Source organism: Vicia villosa, unplaced genomic scaffold, assembly GCF_029867415.1.
Source record: "Vicia villosa cultivar HV-30 ecotype Madison, WI unplaced genomic scaffold, Vvil1.0 ctg.001210F_1_1, whole genome shotgun sequence".
Lineage (NCBI taxonomy): Eukaryota > Viridiplantae > Streptophyta > Magnoliopsida > Fabales > Fabaceae > Vicia > Vicia villosa.
Genome location: NW_026705536.1, coordinates 387,128 through 406,987, shown reverse-complemented (window position 1 = coordinate 406,987; position 19,860 = coordinate 387,128). Strand labels below are relative to the sequence as shown.

General features: G+C 34.2%; 1 protein-coding gene across 7 annotated transcripts; it reads right to left on the bottom strand.

Annotated features, from left to right (window-relative positions):
• Nucleotides 1–734: 734 nt before the first annotated feature.
• LOC131634023 (uncharacterized) lies at nt 735–19,515 on the bottom strand. 7 transcript variants are annotated; one of them, XM_058904694.1, is made up of 15 exons: nt 19,348–19,515; nt 19,057–19,175; nt 5,114–5,428; nt 4,721–5,029; nt 4,526–4,642; nt 4,131–4,439; nt 3,779–4,036; nt 3,614–3,685; nt 3,248–3,528; nt 3,055–3,168; nt 2,774–2,887; nt 2,596–2,677; nt 2,407–2,502; nt 2,207–2,305; nt 735–1,218 (listed from the first exon to the last, which is right to left on the bottom strand). In XM_058904694.1, the coding sequence occupies exons 3-14, from the start codon at nt 5,417–5,419 to the stop codon at nt 2,207–2,209; spliced, it is 2,157 nt and encodes a 718-aa protein (XP_058760677.1). In that variant the 5' UTR covers nt 5,420–5,428; nt 19,057–19,175; nt 19,348–19,515; the 3' UTR covers nt 735–1,218. The 7 variants fall into 7 exon arrangements, with proteins under 7 accessions (XP_058760677.1, XP_058760675.1, XP_058760673.1 ...); XM_058904692.1 differs by lacking the exon at nt 735–1,218 and adding an exon at nt 1,813–1,973; XM_058904690.1 differs by lacking the exon at nt 735–1,218 and having other exon boundaries at nt 2,034–2,305.
• Nucleotides 19,516–19,860: the final 345 nt, after the last annotated feature.

The following is a 19,860-nucleotide window of genomic DNA, read 5'->3' as shown; positions in this document are numbered from 1 at the left end:
TGAAGGAGATGCGCCATTTGTTGAGTTAGGATCTCGTTTTGAGCATGAATCGCAGCATTTATATTTGGGTACAACATTCCGACAAACAAAAATCTACAAAACTAGCAAACAACTGAAATAACAAGATAAAAAAATAATAATAATAAAAAATCAAAATTAACAGACTATTGCACTGCGTGCAATATTGACACAGTCCCCGGCAACGGCGCCAATTTCTTGAAAGTATTTTGGGTAAATATTTTCTAATATCGTATCCACAGAGACTGAGTTAATTTTGCTGTCGTTCTATAGTCGAATTATAATGAGTAGTGAAAAGTCTTGGTTTTGATTGTTTAATCTCAAATTGCAAATAACAGAATAAGTATTAAATGGCTAAAAGCTTAAAGAACGAATAACAATGGTGATGAATATGTTGAGTTCTAGGGTTCATCAACCTATTCATATGCAATAATCAATTAATCCACAGGTGAACATTATCTAAGTTATTATCTTCATTCATCCTCAAAACTGTTATTATGTCTAATGATCAATTTAGAAACACCTCCACCAATATGATATTCGATCTCTCAGAATAACTATAAAGATAAAGGGAATTAACCACGATGATTTATGAAAACTTCTTCAAAATCTCATCTCTGAGTAGTAATCAACAAGTCAATATAAGAACCTAGGGCAAAAGTATAAACCCTATCTCTCGATTGATAGTTTAACAATGATGTAAAATAAAAGCAAGGTTCTTTATTGATAATAAAACTTAAACAATTGTTCACAGGAATTAATCAAAGTAATTGCATCTTCATAGGTTAACTACTACCTTAAACTCAACACAATGGGGTTTAGCTCTCCATAGACACGAAGAACACACAAAACTTCATAGAGGGATTCATCTTCATCAAGGGAATGTCTTCAATTGATGTTAAATTCTCCGTCGGATGTTGTTTTCTGCTCTGGAATAGGATTGCTCTTTGAATTTCGCTCACCAAAGATCTCATTCTTATGAGGATTAGGGCTTCTATTTATAATAATTTTCCTTATTAACGAAGCTACCGCGGCTCGGCACGGATTGGCGAGGCGCAAGCCAAAGTCAGAAGTGATGGCGCGTCTCGCCCCTAATCACCGCGGCTCGGCCTCTGCTTCATCCTCCTTCTTTGTGATTTCTCTTCTCCAGAACCTCTACGCCTTCGTGTTTCTTCGTCTTTTACTTTTCAACTTTAAAATCTGCACAAATAACACCCAAAGTGATGCAAGTCGCTCTACAATTAGCATCGAGCCTCTAAAGTTCGATTCTAACCATAAAATCCTTAAAACTCACAAGATATGTTCAACTTAAGATCAAACGGTAGTTATTTTAACACATGGAAACACTACTAATTCACTCCTAACACTGGCCCCACAGGCGCTGCTAAAGGCCCACTTTAGCCAGCGCTTTTTTCTTAAAAGCGTTGTTAAAGGCCCCCTTTAGGCAGCGCTTTTCTGAACAAAATTTTTAAAGAGCTTTTAGGCAGCGCTTCTCTTTTAAAGCGCTGTCTAATGTCCACGAAATTTTTAAATGCATCTATTTAAAAAAGGCTTGCCCCAGGTTTTCACCACATTTTGCACCTGTATATACCATTACAAATTTCACATATAAACAACAAAAAAAACTCTATTTTTCAGAGCTAAGATGCTAAGAATATATATATATATATATATATATATATATATATATATATATATATATATATATATATATATATATATATATATATATATATATATATATATATATATATATATATATACGAATAAACTTTGTATTTTTTATATGCTAAGATGCTAAGAATATATTAATAAACAACAACAAAATTACATCCAATTCAATGAAAACAATTTCATCATCCAAAACATTGTTATTTTTTACACAAGTCAAAAGGATGCTAAATATCTACTTTTTCTTCTTGCCAGCAATTGTAACCTTTTTACCCTTCAATATCCTTGCATCAAACCATTACAATCACAAAACAGAATAACAGAAAACCAAAAACAAAAGAATATAAAGTTGAAAAACATTCTACATTAGTGTCCATAAAACCATTCTACATTTGCCACGAATGTATTTCAAACGGCCTACATATCACTAAATAATCTATGTAGATAAATCAAATATTGCAACATGCACTTGGCTATACTCAAAATTCTCATCAATTATAGTAAGATTTCAATATACCTATTCAACTTTCAACTCAATCCTGAATTGACACCAATCCTCCTTAAGTTCATCCAACTTAGATCTTGAGTAAGTAGCACACTTGAAGTCATCAAAGTACTACAAAATAATATAACATGGTATGTTTAAGTTAAAACTATTTAATTATATGTGAAATATGTGTTAAATATTAAAATAACTCTTAAGTTAGAAATCCATACCTTGGACGGAATCTCTATTTGATTCAAAAGAAGAATTTCTTTCATAAATCGCAACATGTAAAAACCGCAATCTACTTCATTACACTGCTCAGGACACTACACATGGAAAGAAAATATGGATAAGGCCTAAGTTTTATCACGTATCATCACTATTTATATAATCAAAATTGTGATAATTAATTAATATACCTCCACTCGAATCCACGTGATGTTGTTGGCTTTACTCTTTGGTACTTGACTTCCTCTCTGTGCTCGAAAAACTTGTATAACGCTAATAAAACATAAACACATAATTTAGAACAATTCACATAAATAAATAAATAAATAAATAAATATACACACGAATATTTAGAACAATCTCACTTACGTATCAACCAACTCCTTCATAGCTTCGTATGTACTAATTAGATCATTGTGTAAGGAATACAGAAAATATACAACTTCTCTGATAGGATTAATCGCGACCAAAAACCAATGTCCACTGTAAGGCAAAACAAATGTGAGATGAAAACTTTCTACACAATGTCAAAATATGAAAAATTATAATAGATGGATTTAGAATTAAATTCTAACTCGTTGCCAGTATTAAACGGTAAAAAGAACAACTTTTATGAATTTATGCTGGCCATAAAACGGTTGAGTACATACGCCATGACTTCATCCGGTTTAGATATGATTAACCCTAAGTTGGTATTGAAGGGAGCTAAGAAAGCGAATCTTTGCCTCAATCCACTCGGGTGCATCAATTTTTCATACAAAAACCTTAAATAAAAGACCTCATTAACATTTGAAATGAGTAAATGAATTGTTCATTTAATTAAACAAATTAGATCGGATATACCTTATGTATGTATCAATAATACCGAGGCCTAATTGCGTATGTTCAAAAATTTGTTCAAAATCCTCCATACCAATTCTTTCTTGATACTCAATACCAAACAAATCTTCCTCCATAGGTACAAGATAGGTGTTTCCTTGCGGAATATCAGAGAGTTGTAAAAATGTGAAAAGGCACGACCTAAACTTATTGGGAGTAGGTTTTTTCTTAGCTGCGGTCTTCTTAGGAACAACCATTTTAGGCTTCTTACCCTTACTGACATCTTCAATCTCTTTAGCATGCATCTAAAGATCATATAATTAGTTAGGTGAAATATAAAATCACGAATTAACATTTTTCATGCATAAATATCATATAATTGTGATGTACCTCTTTTATTGATGCAACTGACTCGATTTTCTGCGGAAGCTCCTTGTCTTTTGCTTTGGATTTTGTTGGAGTCTAATTAACATAACCATGTAAAAACAAATGTACGTAAAATGCGCGTAAAAACTTTGAATACTCAAAGATTCATATATATGGTTTTAAGCATACCTCATCATCTACACTAATGAGGCTTGACGGCCATGCAACAAACGAGCCTATTGCATCTCCCACCAATGTGGCATCCGAAACATCGTCAGGATGCGGTAATAACGCATCCTTCTCTAAAGCAATGTCAACCGATACTTTCAAACAGCCAGTAGGGAGCGGTCTAGTGTGAAGTAACTCTCCCAAAGTGTTATGCACTTTTCCCTTGCCAACCATCCAATAAGTCGGTGACGATAAGTAGAGTTGGCAAGGTGAAATGCCCTAAAACCAATAATAAATTTCAAATTGTTATTGTGTTTATATTTCAATTAAATAAATTAAGCTACTTTAATTTCATAATAATATATATAATTACCTCTGAAAGATTCGGTTGAAAATTACAACCGATACTACCTTTGTCACTAGTAGCTTTACAACCCGAAGCTTGCTCTCTTAATTCTTTTTCCCTTTTCAATTCGCGGACTTCAGCTTGTAGTGCATACAAGGTTTCCTGCAGTTCTCTATTTCTAGGAGCCTTCTGTTTTTTCATCTTCAAGGATGTAGGAGTGATTCCAAATCCCTTACCCCTCACTCGACCAGAATATTCAGGAATATCTAATGCGCGGCTAAGTATGCTCCTGCAATCATTGCTTTCATCTGGAGATATAGACTGAGATAGAGTCTCCTGAAATTCATATGAATATTCAAAATTTGTCTTAATAATATGTTACTAAACTTTTGATTTAATTAAAGAAATAATGCTATACTTACGCATTTTTCAAAAACTTTTTCAACATCTTCTTTGACAACTCCATCCTTTCCTACACGGGCTTCCTTCCACAAAACATGTGGTGGAACAGATGTTTCAGGACTACTCTCCCTTGTTAACTACACATTAAGCCAAATAATATGATCAAATATAACTCACGATGAACAAGTATAACATTGAAATTTATAGATACTTACAATAGACTGTTCTAAGCGTCCATATCCCATACGCCCTTTTCTGTATGGATATGGGGGACCTGATGCTCTTTGCCGATTTGTTTCACTTCTACTCCGAAAATTTGGGTTTTTTCGTTTTGCTTTAAACGTTACCCATTCTTCACGTGAAATCAAACTGCTATATCTTTCTGGATAATCTGCATCAACAAAATTTTTATTCGCATCCATAAGATATCTCCTAGTTAAAAAAGTCCTAAACCCTCTTAGTAGTCTTCCGGCCAATTTGAGACAAATTTTTCTTCTATTATCCTCCAAGTTGTTGAAACTCCTCTACGAAAAACATACACAGTGCGTTAGTACAAGTAATTTAAAGACGTAATCATCATTAAAAACAAATAACATCACATATGGTACCTGTATCTCAATCCAAAGTTTGTCTTTAGCTTTTCCCAAATTTGTATCTCTCCAATCATCACAAGTAATTGGAATTGCATTCCTTACGAGTGTACCAATAAAACTTGTAATCTTTGAACCGTTAGGCTCAATTAGTAGGCCACTTTCGCTCCAATGCGCATCTAAAAGTATGCCTCGGTCTCTATCTCGAATGACTCTCTTCATAAGTGTTATTCCTCTTCTAATTTCTGCTTCCTGATCAGCAATGTTCTCATGATATCCATCATCAATAGTATCATCTTGTGGTTGATTCTCGTTACTAGCCATCTAATTAACCTATAATAAAGAAAAACATAATCAATTGACACTCATAGACACTCATAAAATTCCATAATCAATTGAATATAAAAAATAAAATTATTACATCATAAGATTATACTGTACACAATACTTTATTGATTAACACATTCAGACATACTAGTAACACTCACATAGTTACATTATCAAATATTATCATATAATAATCACAGGATAACACGATGAACAATGAAAATAAAACAAAAAAATAAGTACTAAATATCACTCACACAGCAGAACACGAACCAAATATGCATATAAATTACAGACACATATACAAATAACTATAAAAACACGTGACACATTATATAAATTTATTGACAATGACATAATATATAATATTTTATGATATTACTTCTTTCACTAACATCTATTTCTTTTCTTGGTTGAAATACGAATTACTTGTTTCTTAGAAATGCGGACGTCAGAATTGATCCCAATTCCCTCATCATGATCCTTTCTGATATATGATTCATCTGTTATACTATTCTCATCTTGATCATTCTGTCTAACACTTGACTGATTCTCAACATCAATATCACCTTGATCTACACCAGTATCATCAACCACTTTGTTAGATAAAAGCACTATAGACCATTTCGTACTCGTCGGGTCAGTGACATAAAACACCTGTTTAGCTTGAGATGCTAGAATAAAAGGCTCGTCTTTGTACCCCACCCTAGTAAGATCAATTTGCAGAAATCCTGACTTATCCATTCGTATGCCACTACTATTTACCCACTTGCAACCAAAGATAGGAATCTTAAACTTCTCGTAATCAAACACCCAAATGTGCTCAATAACCCCAAAATATGACAGATTTGCATATTTGGGGTTTAAGTCCTTCATACTTGATATGTGCATTACTTCAGCTAGCACGGTGACACCACTATTTTGCATAGTACTTTTATCATCTTGTTCTTTGGTATAAAATGTGTATCCATTTATTGCGTATGCGCTGTGAGAAAACACATGCAAACTTGGACCATATGCCAAACATCTCAACCTTTCTGTTATTGAAGCGGGATCTGAAGAGCGCTTTGAATAAATATGATCCTTAAGCCATTGTATAAAACTTTGATTGTGCTCTCGTACTATCCAATTTTCATTGCTGTTATGATTTAACCCTCGGAGTACAACCTTGTGCATTTCAACATATGACTCAACCTCACTGTCATTGGGCATAACATACAAATGCACTTGCTCCCGTTCATCCCTTGATACTGTCACAATTTTATTTCCAATTAATTTTTTACCTTCCTTTTTTTCAAAAATATGAGTTTTGGGGAGCCCAACGGATTGAACATTGGATAAATATTCAGTACAAAACTCAACCGCTTCTTCAACAATGTATCGTTCAACAATACAACCCTCTGGGCGACTCCGGTTTTTCACGTACCCTTTTAATATTTTCATATAACGTTCAGCAGGGTACATCCATCTCATATAAGCTGGTCCACACAACTGTGTCTCTTTCACAAGATGAACAACTAGATGTACCATTATGTCAAAAAAAGAGGGAGGAAAATACATCTAAAGCTCACACAAGGTAATAACTATTTCTTTTTGCAGTGTTGGTAAGACCTCAGGATCGATCATCTTACTACAGATTGACCTAAAGAAAAAACACAATTTAGTTATGGCACTTCTTACTTTTTCTGGCAAAATGGAACGTATACCTATTGGTAGAAAATGCTCCATTATAACATGGCAATCATGTGTCTTTAAACTCTTCAACTTGAGGTCTTTCATAGACACGAGCCTTCTAATATCTGAAGAGTATCCTTCTGGAACTTTTACTTCACTTAGAAACTTGCACAATATTTTTTTCTCCTTTCTAGATAGAGTAAAAGCAGCAGGTGGTAGATATGTTCGTCTTCCTTTCTTCACTGGTCCCAATTCAGTTCTTATTCCCATCTTTAACATGTCCTCCCTTGCATTAACGCCATCCTTAGACTTTCCTTTTATATTGAGTAACGTACCAATAACACTTTCGAATACATTTTTTTTCAATATGCATAACATCGAGAAAATGTCTCACATAAAAAGACTTCCAATATGGAAATTCAAAAAAAATCGACCTCTTCTTCCACCCACCTTTGACAACCTTATGTGCAAAAGGCTTGCCAAACTGAGTACTCACATCTTTCACTTTTTAAAAAATTTGATCACCTGTCAATATAGGTGGAGCTCTACGTTGTTCTGCCTTTCCATTGAATGCTTGTCTCCACCCACGGTAGTGATGTTTAGAATGTAAGAATCTACGATGACCGAGAAACACATTCTTCTGACAAAGGTCCAATCGCGTCGTATCGATTTCATCTTCACAAACAGGACACGCTTTTTGACCTTTAATGTTGTACCCTGATAGATTTCCGTATGCTGGAAAATCATTAATTGTGCCAAATAACATCGCCCTCAAATTGAAACTTTATTTCTTATATCCATCATAAACCTCCACACCGTTCTCCCACAAAATCTTTAAATCTTCGATCAAAGGTGTCAAGTATATGTCTATGTCATTCCCTGGTTGTTTTGGCCCAGAAATTAACATAGATAACATCATGTACTTACGCTTCATACATAGCCATGGGGTAGGTTATAAATCATAAGAATCACAGGACATGTGGTATGTGAGATACTTTGAAGACCACGTGGGTTCATTCCATCAGTAGATAATGCCAATCGAAGGTTTCTTGCTTCTTCTCCAAAATCAGGATAATCATCATCAATTTTCGACCACTGTGGTGAATCTGCCGGATGTCGATACTTTCCATCAATAATTCTTTCATCTGCATGCCAAGTCAAATGTCTTGCATCGATTTCACTACGAAACATGCGCCTAAATCTCGAAATTATAGGAAAATACCATAAGACTTTTGCTGGAGACAATTTTTTCTTATATCGAGATAAACCGCATTTAGGGCACTCATTTAACGATGCATATTCGTTTCGAAACAAAACACAATCGTTTGGACAAACATGTATCTTATCATAGCTCATGCCAATAGAGCACAACATTTTTTTGGCCTCATAGGTTCGATTAGGAAGAACATTATCCTCCGGAAGCATATCTCTCATAAGGGCTAATAACTCTGTGAAACTTTTATCCGACCATCCATTGCCCGCCTTTAAGTTGTACAACTTTAATACCGCAGACAGTCATGTGAATTTACTGCAACCTTTATACAGCGGTTTCTATGCATCGCTTACCAACCTCTCAAACATTTTGGGACAGTCCTTAAGATCTTCTTCAAGTGCCTCTGCAATCTCTTCGACTCGATCACAATCGTATGTATCCGTGTCATTGTCGTCTGGAGCATAGGTCGTCGTATTACTTTTCTCCCCCTGTTCAACATTATCGTTAATTTCCTCACCATGATATATCCAACACTTATAACTTCGATCAATCTCACGCGTCAGTAAATGCGATTTCAATCCATCTGCGTCAACCCGACCCCCATAACAACAACCCAAACAAGGACATTTCATTCGACTGGAGTCTTCGACGTGTTCAACAACAAATTTAACGAATTCCAATACCCCATTCTCGTGCTCTTTTGACAATCGATCGACAATCATCTATTTTTTATCCATGGAATTATCACTAATTAAGGTAAACAAAAACACTATAATTATTCACGCAACTATTTCAAAAGAACATAAATAAACGAGTCGGTAATGTTGAATTTGAACTTGACTTACCAAAGAAAGTCAGGGGTTATTGGTGCCGACGACGGATGAAACTATTAGAGAACAATAAACAAAAACACTATAATTAATTGAAGAGAAAAAACATTGGAAAATGGAACACCACACAAAATTGTTTTACACCACACAATATGAAACTATTAGAGAACTATTCAAGTGAAATTATTAGAGTTAAAATTGTTTTATTTTATAATCTTGATTTATTTTATAAGTATTTAAATATATTATGCAGTAGGATTCTTAACCTTAGGTGTTAGGGAAAACCACGTGTATCCATTGACCACACACTTCATTCCACTTTGTTTTAAAATATTAGAATCTAATGTTAACAAACAGATATTCATGCATTGTATTAAGATAATGACAAAATACACACCTAATCTAATCCTAAAAATAGACATTCATGCATTGTATTGCATGGTTTAAGAAGTTAGTACAAAATTATTATTTTTAATTTTTTAAACAATAATTTAAAGGCACTTGAGACTCTAATCATAATTTCAAATTAGTTCATCTATTTTGTTTTATTATCCATATGTTTTCTTGGTTTCTCCATAGCAACACTAGTTGCAATAAACAATATGTATTCAATTAGATCTAGCTATTGTTTTATTTGAAATATGCAGCATTATATACTCTTCTTGATTCCTTCATCATAACCTAATCTCTTAAAAGTTGAAGAAAGATTTGACTCTTGAATTTTTCTAAAACCTTTTCATATATACACTACAATTTAGACTCTGTTCAAATTAACTAAACAATTTCAATGAATCTACATCTCTAATATGATAAAAGACAAGCTACTCAAAATAGAGAGATCCAAATAACAGAACACACATTCTACCACTTCTAAAGCAATTAGAAGACATATAATAGTATATAGAATTAAGATGTCACTGTAAAAGCATTAAGAGTTAAAGTGAAACAATGAAGAGCTCTTGAGTTGAAAACAAGCACTGCATAGACAAGAAGATTAAATCCAAACACAGGCAGATTCAGTTAGCAGAGAAACACAAGGTTTTGAAAAAGCTATGAGCAGGATCTCGGCCTCAAAATTAAGGTTTTTTTTAATTATTCACGGATTGAGAATGTGGCCAAAATCAAAAACCTATCACAATATCATTCATAATATTTATTTCAAGTTGTATTCCATTAACCTATCAAAAAATCATTCCTAACAGCTTGTATATCAGAATTATAATTAAACTACAATATCATATAAAACCATTTTCTCTAAAATATCATACTAAGAATTAAATATCAAAATAAATTTATATCTTATGGACCTAATAACTAATTATTCGTTTTTCTATATAATCATATCATTTTACATTCATATATTCATAAAGAAATAAGTCTTTAGTAAACTTCAGGCTCCTATCAGATTTTTATAAATGTCAAACTCAAACATAAAAATAAATCTACCAACATATTACAGACCAAACCAAGTAAATATACTACCATATTACACACAAAACCAAATAAATCTACTAACTAATAACAGACCAAACCTTAAATTCATTGATAGATCAGACTTAGTACATGTAAACAAACTTATAACTATCTTCAGTGATGTTTTATTAGTTTATATACAACATCACCTCCTAAATCCTAAAACCGCTCTTCCGTGTTAATATTTGAAAGAAGCTTGAAAGCATAAACCTTGAATAACTGTACAACATAGCCTCCATAAGTAACCTAAACAGGACACCCAGTCTCCTTCATTCCAAGCACAGCCATCTTTGTGCTTTATACGTATAGTACATACAAATTACTAGGATACTATCGAGTATTAACTATCAAACCAATGCCTAGGACAAACAGACAATCCGGATTTGGATAATTCCTATAAGATACCTAAGATCCGAACCATTCATAACCGCGAAATCAAATATCTCGTTTCTAACAACAACAACAACAACAACAAAAATTGGGCAACGAACACACATAAGTAAAAGAGAGGTGAAGAAAATTACGAGTAGGTGCCGACGACGGGGTAACCAAGAGAAGAGCGCTGATCCAATTTTTAGAGACCTTGTGAATTTAGGGCTTTGTATGAATGTCATCGAGTGAATGCTGTCGAGTGTGTTAAAGTTGAGAGGGGCAGCGGAGCACGGAGCTGCGTGAGGGAGAACACTGTTTTTTGGGTGTTTAGGGTTTTTTTTTGCGTGAGGGAGAAGAGGAAACAAATCTGGGAGATTATCGTATACAGTCTCCGTGTTTTATTTTTTATTTCACTTATAGCAGTGCTTTTGTATGAAAGCGCTGTGTAAAATCCTTTTTGGCGTAGTGAGGTCGCTTTTGGTACTTTCCAAAGACAGCAGTAATGCCCTGTTGTCGTTGATAAACTTCCTCTCCAGTTAAGGGCTTTGGAGCAACACCATGCTTTTGTTCCCCATTGAAAGCTTTCTGAAATCTACGATATGGATGATAATGATTTATAAATTTTCGATGCCCGAGATAAACAATCTTCTTTCCTTTTTCAAGTTGATGGTAACTTGTGTCTTTTTCACATATAGGACACGCTTTATGCCCTTTAACTTTTTATCCAAACAAATTTCCATATGCCAGAAAATTATTGATGGTGCAAAACAACATGGCACGCATATTGAACTGTTCACCAGAATCCGCATCAAAAACATCCACCCCTTCCTCCCCAACACTTTTAAATCATCAATCAGTGGACTTAGATAAACATCTATGTCATTTCCTGGTTGTTTTGGGCCCGAAATCATCATCGATAACATAATATATTTACGCTTCATGCACAACCTAGGAGATAAGTTGTAAATCATCAGAAGAACAGGCCAAGAAGAATGGTTAGTATTTAGATTACCAAACAGATTCATTCCATCAGTAGAAAGTCCAAGTCTAAGGTTTCTCGACTCTTTGCCAAAATTTGGAAACAAAGAATCTATTTTCTTCCATTGCAAATAATCAGCTACATGGCGAATTTGTCCATCGCATTTTCTTTCTTCTGCATGTCATCTAAGATTCTTTGCGTCGTCTGCATTAGCGATTAATCTCTTGACCCTTGAAATGATCGGTAGGTACCATACCACTTTCGCGGGAGGACCCTTTTTCACCTCCTCATCATCACTAGATTCACCATGTCTCTTTTTGTAGCGTGACGCCTTGCACTTCGGACAATGGTTATAGTTTACATACTCTTTTCTGTATAATATGCAATCATTAGGGCATTCATGTATCTTTTCATACTCCAAACTTATCGAACACAATATTTTCTTCGCCTCATAATAACGACTTGGCAGTACGTCACCTTCTAGAAGCATTTGTGTCAATAATTCAAGCAATTCGGTTAAACTTTTGTCAGTCCACCAGTTATTTGCCTTCAGATTAAACAATTTTAACACGGCTGAAAAACGTGTAAAATTTGTGCATCCCGGGTACAAAGGTGTATCCTTGTCATTGCATAAACTATCATACGCATGTGCCCTCTTAAAGGAATCTTGTCCAATATCACGCATCATGTCTTCCAGACGATCATCCATTTCTACACTAACATTATCTCTTTGGGACACATTTGACTTTGCTACTACTTCACCGTGCCATATCCATTGTGTATAACTTTGACAAATCCCTACACAAATTAGATGATTCATGATTTCTTTCTTACTAAGTTTTGGTTCTTGATTTGCACAACGAACACATGGACAGAGAAAAAGCATTACTTTTAGGAGGAGGAAGATCTTTTTTAGCATTACTTTCAGCAAACTGTATAAATTCCATCACTCCATGTTCGTACTCAGCATTTAATCGATTAGCTCTCATCCAACTACGATCCATACCTATGTTCCGAAATTAATGCATAAATAATTAAATCATTATGAGGTTGACATTAAAAATTTGTCCAAAAGGCGGGGGTGCAGACATTATTTCTAATAAATCATTAGTTCAATTTAAATAAACGATTTTTCTAAATGATAAAGTTGCGAAAGTTATCACACCTAAAATGGAAAGTGCTATGTTGCCTCAACAACGTAAACTTAAGAACAACTAAAATATTGGTGAAATTTGTATGAACTCAAAATTTGCACCTTCCATTAACTTTGAATGAGGGACAACACTTTAGGCTCACTCAAGTAGTCTTTTAACACTTAAAATCAATTCTAAGTATAGTTTATATATAATATTCATTTTGTAGCCTATATAAAAAAAAATAACAGTAATAAATAATCATAGATAAGAAGAATCACCCTTCTAATCATGCATTAGTTTTTTCTATAAGGCATAATCATGTTTGAAACACGTTTAAACACTAAATTAAAATATAATTCTTTTGTTGGAGTTCAAATCAAAACATGCATTTTTTTTTTTTTGAAACATCAAAACATGCATTTTAAATGTTACACAGTTTGAATACAACGATTATTGATTTAAGAATCTACAATTTCATACGATCTTACAAGGAATACCTCTTCATTTCATATAGTAAAGGAACACCGATTTTTTTAAAATAAAGGAATACTATTTTTAACAATACGTACAGGACCTTGTTTGTTTTAAGTTATTTTTTTTTTAATTTCAAAAAATTATTTAACCATTGTCTTTCAACTACAAGAAAAACAGAAGCAGAATGATTACGTTTTATTCTAGCACTCAAAAACCCTTTCTTGAATAAGAAGAGACGGAGACTATCAAACGGTAGAGTTACAGTGTATAATAGGAATAGAAATATATATCATGCCAACAAACGGTATGGTCTTTCCCAAGTCCAACTCAAGATATACTTAAAAAGTGAACACTTTACAGGAATGAAGCTTACCGTGAGGATGTCTGGCCGCGGAGGAGGAACGCTAACCGCGGAGACGGACCTGTGCGGAGGAGGAAGTCTGGCCGCAGAGCGAAATCGATGAGAGGCAGATGGCGGTTGCGGCAGTCGAACTTGGTGAGAGGCGGACGGCGGTCGCGGGTTGGTCGGGCGGTCGCGGGTTCGGCAGAGAAAGGTTCGGCAGAGAGAGGTTTGAAACGTGTGATGAAAGAAGAAAAAAGAAATGTCTTAGTTTTAGTGGAAAGGGGGCTAGGGTTTTAGTGGAAAAAAAGGCCTTTCCCGTCGGTTTTGTACATGGGCCGATGAAACAGCAAGTACCAATTAAGGGCACCTTTCCCATCAGTGCATATATGGGCCGATGTAAAAGACCAATTAGCACACTTTTCCCATCCGTGCATATGGGGACCGATGTAAAAGCCTACGTAGCCCTTTCCCATCGGTTATTTTTAGCACCGATGTAAAAGCATTTATAACCCATTTTCGTTTTAATTACAAGTTTGTCACCGCGTTATTTTTCTCATCAGTGGATTTAAATGTCTGATGTAAAATCACTAAATCAATTTTTTTTCACATCAATTTGTTATAAAATCTGATGTAAAATCCTTTGACAAATATTTTTCACATCATATCTTGATACCTGATTTAAAATCTTGACACCAAATGTCTTATTTTTAGTAGTGATCGTCCTACTAAAAGTTATCAATGCGTGTGAGGTTATTGGGCGCCAAGTCAAATTGGAATGTTCCTGATCAGTGTTTGGAATTCTTTGTAATAGTGATGTTGGACTTAACTGCAATGAAAGACAACTTGCCTACAACTTTTTATGATGCAAAGAAATTGGTGTCAAAGTTGGGTTTAAGAGTAAGAAAGATTGATTGTTAAATTAATGGTTGCATGTTGTTTTATGACAATGAGTTTGGTACGCAAGATGGATTATTGGAGGAATGTAAGTTTTGTATGAGTCCAAGATATAAATTTTGCAGTAGAGCCATTAACAGTAATCAAGCTAGTGTAGCACTAAAGTCCATGTTTTATCTTCCGATAATACCAAGGTTAAAAAGAATATTTACTTCAATGCACAGTGCAAGTCAAATGACATGGCATCATACAAACAAAATAAGTCCAAGCACTCTGCGACATCCATCTGATGGCGAAGCATGGAAGAACTTTGATCGAATACATCCTGATTTTGCCACAGAACCTAGAAATGTCAGGCTTGAATTATGCTCAGATGGTTTTGCTCCATATGTCCAAACGTCAGGAAGTGCGTATTCATGTTGGCCAGTTATTGTAACCCCTTACAACCTCCCTTCTGGTATGTGCATGACAAAACCATACATGTTTTTGACGTGCATCATTCCAGGATCTTCGAATCCAAAAGCCGGAATTGATGTGTACTTACAACCTTTAATCGACGATTTGAAGAGGTTGTGGATTAGAGAATGGACTTATGATATATCCCGTAAACAAAACTTCTATGCGAGTTGTTTTGATGTGGACCATTAACGACTTTCCAGCATATGGCATGTTGTCTGGTTGGGGTACACATTGCAAAATGGGTTGTCCATATTGTATGGGATACACCAAGGCATTTACGTTGGATAAAGGGGGGAAAAACTCGTGATTTAACTGTCACCGCAGATTTCTACCAAAAAATCATCCATATAGAAGAAACAAGACAAATTTCAAAAAAGACGAAGGAGTAACATATTTGCCTCCTCCTCGATTGTCATTAGGTGTTGTATGGGTCCAAGTTTATGAACTACCAAAATTCATAGATACTAGAAAGGCATGTAGAATTGAAGGATATGGGGTCGAACACAATTGGACAAAAAAGTATATTTTGGAACATCTCGTATTGGAAAGATAATTTGTTACGCCATAATCTTGATGTTATGCATATTGAGAAGAATTTTTTTGATAATGTATTGAACACAGTGATGGACGTTAAAGACAAAACATAGATAATGAGAAGGCTTGACAATATATGAAAATTTTTATGTAATCGAAAAGAGTTAGAGTTCAAGCCTCAACCTAATGGAAAATTATTAAAACCGAATGCCTGTTTCAGTCTGAGCTCCCAAGAAGCTAAAGCGGTTTATCAATGGTTAAAAGACTTGAGAATTCCCGGCGGATATTCTTCAAATTTAGAAAGGTATGCCGAACCTAACACTGGGAAGTTGCATTGTATGAAAAGTCATGATTGCTATATTTTTCTGAAACAATTGCTATCAATTGCGTTCGGTTCTCTACCCAAACATGTCCTTAATCCACTAACTGAAATTAGTCAATTTTTTAGAGATATTTGTGTGTAAGCTTTTAGAGTGGATGACATAATTAAGTTAGACCGAAATATTCCAGTCATTCTCTATAAGTTGGAACAAGTATTTCTGCCTGATTTTTTTGAGTCCATGGAACATCTACCTGTGCATCTTGCCTTTGAAGCTTATCTTGGAGGACCTGTTTAATATAGGTGGAGGTATCCGTTTGAAAGGTTCATGGGTGATTCAAAGCGATCAGTGAAAAATAAAATTGAGTTGAAGGATCAATATGTGCATATTACTTATATCGAGAAATATCACATTTTTGTAGTCACTATTTCAACCACTTGATGTTAACTCCAAGAATCATACAAAATCCTGTAAATGTTAATGAAAGAAGTCAATTTAGTTTATCAGTCTTTGGGTTTCCAGGTCATCCATTTGGAAAGAAGGGTGTGCATTGGTTGGCCCAACAAGAAATGCAATCCGCACATGTTCATGTCTTGATCAACTGCGTTAAAGTTAAACCATATCTTGAGTAAGTATACCCAAGCTTTTAACTTTCTTTACAATCATAAAACATATTACCTTGAAACTTATGCTAACGATCTTTCAAGATAATAAGTTTTAGGATTGTAAAGAAAATTAAATGTTAAAGTATACTTACTCAAGATATGATTTAACTTCAACGCAGTTGATCAAGACATGAACATGTGCGAAGTGCATTTCTTGTTAGGTCAACCAATGCACACCATTCTTTCCAGATTGACGACCTGGAAGCCCGAAGAATGATAAGGTAAATTGACTTTTTTTCATTAACATTTACAGGATATCGTATGATTCTTGGAGTTAACATCAAGTGGTTGAAATAATGACTGCAAAAATGTGATGTTTCTCATTGCAAGTAATGTGCACATATTGATCTTTCAACTCTAGCTTTTGTTTTCATTGATCGCTTTGAATCACCTATGAACCTTTCAAACGGATACATCCATCTATATTGACAGGTACTCCAAGATAAGATTCATATGCAAGATGTACGGGTAGATGTTCCAAGGAGTCAAAAAAGCTAGGCCGAAATACTTGTTCCAACTTATAGAGAATGACTGGAATATTTCAGTCCAACTTAATTATGTAATCCACTCTTAACAATGACGCACAAATATCTCTAAAATTTGATTAATTTCAGTTAGTGGATTAAGCACATGTTTAGATAAAGAACCGAACGCAATTGGTAGCAATTGTTCCATAAAAACATGGCAATCGTGACTTTTCATACCATGCAACTTCCAAGTGTTAGCATCAGAACACCTTGCTAAATTTGAAGAATATCCGTCGGGAATTCTCAAATCTTTTAACCATCGACAAACCGCTTCAGCTTCTTGGGAGGTCAGGCTGAAACAGGCCTTCAATTTTAATATTTTTTCATTCGGTTGAGGCTTCAAATCCAATTCTTTTCGATTACATCAAATTTTCATATATTGTCAAGCCTTCTCATTATCTTTTGTTTTGTCTTTAACATCCATCACTGTGTTCAATACATTATAAAAAAAATTCTTCTCAATATGCATAACATCAAGATTATGGCGCAATAAATTATCTTTCCAATACGGGAGGTCCCAAAATATACTTCTTTTTGTCGAATTGCGTTCAACTCCAAATCCTTCAATTCTAAATGCGTTGCCAGTATCTGTGAATTTTGGTAGTTCACAAACTTGGTCACATATAGCACCTGGTCACAATCGAGGCGGAGGCAAATCTGTTACCCTTTCGTCTTTTTTGAAATTTGTCTTGTTTCTTCTATATGAATGATTTATTGGTAAGAATCTGCGGTGACAGTCAAACCACGAGCTTTTTCTCCTTTTTATCCAACGTAAACGCCTTGGTGTATTCCATACAATGCGGACGATCCATTTTGCCATGTGTACCCCAACCAGACAACATGTCTAAAAAATCGTTAATGGTCCACATCAAGGCAGCTCGCATATTAAAATTTAGTGATATACAAGAATTAATTTAAATTAAATAATGAATAAAATATAGCCGCGTAATTTTCATGTTGCAATATCTCAGTTGCCACTTGAAAATTAAACAACTTAGCAAGACAACTAAAGAAGACATGGCTAACAGTTTGTCACAAACTGTAAACTCCATATACCATATGGAACATGCATATGCAATTTAAGATGATGCCATATTGCCATATCCGTAAAAAAAACAAGGACCTAATATGTGGAAAATAACTGATTATAACTTATTAAGCTAACAATTAAAGACCGGAAGTATCCAATGCAAATTGAGGTTGCGAGCTGAGATGGAAACTAAAACCAGTTCGTGCATTCATATTATAAATATTCAGTTTTTCCTTAGAACATAAATTTATATAGTGAAGGTAAGCGATCGAAACTATTATAAACTCTTTAAACATCACGAAAAGAACAGGAAAGACATAAACTTAATATGATTGCAACAGAGAATAGATGTTTTATATATATATATATATATATATATATATATATATATATATATATATATATATATATATATATATATATATATATATATATATATATGAGGATTTTAAAAAACGGTTTCTGTAAGTGCCGATACTGATACCTTATTACCGTTTTTTATATTAAAGAACAAATTATGGTTAGTTTACACTGCGACGACCGCAATCATACATGTACCGATCGAAATTGCAAAAATCTTTACGGGATCGCGACGCGACCGTTACCGCTTTTTAAAACCCTGTATATGATTGTAGTGTTTTATTTTTATGTAATATTTACGCAATCAAGTAAATCATAATCAAAAGCCTTTTAGAAGTATAAACATCATACCTTATATTTTAATCAAAGAAATCATAGTTGATGTAATTGCAAACGGTTGAGTCTTGTCAAAATAATCAGAAGCCATTGTCTTAAAAAACTTCTACAGTTTGAAATCTTCAACAATTGCACTAAAAAAGGAAAAGTAATCACATGTTAGTGAATGTGTCAATAATGAAAAATAAAATCAGTCTTTAAGATCAAACTAAAAATCACCTCAACAGAAAGATATTTGGATTTTAATTCAAAATCTTGTAAATAAAAAGTTGGAAGTGAAAGAGAAGAGCATAGATGAAAGTTTACCTTAATATACGAAGGAGTGAATTATGCAGAAAAGCAAGTGGGAGAGCTTAGATCTAGAATCAATTATTTAGCTTATTTTGTTGTGCTCCTTCCTTCGGTTACTCACACTATTTAATATGTGGTTGGTGAGAGTGTATTTACATTGGCCAGTGGTTTATTACGGTTCCCTTTCCCTATTCACTCACATGTACTTATTTAATATGTCTGTGTTGTGGCAGACATATGTTTTGTTCTTCTCATTATTATGATTCCCTTTCGCCTCTTTCGAAAATTTATTTAATTTTTTAATGCATACGACAAATCTTACGTGGACGTTCGTTTTAAAACAGATGAAGTGCATAAACGCATGTCTCTAGAGACGCTAGTAAAAAAAAATATATTAGGAAGATCCTAAAGTTCCACATTGGCTAGAGATAGAGCTTTCAAAGAATATATATAGAGGGACACTCCTCACCTTACCAAGCCGGTTTTGTAGGGTTGAGTTAGGTCCAACCACATTTCTTAATATGGTAT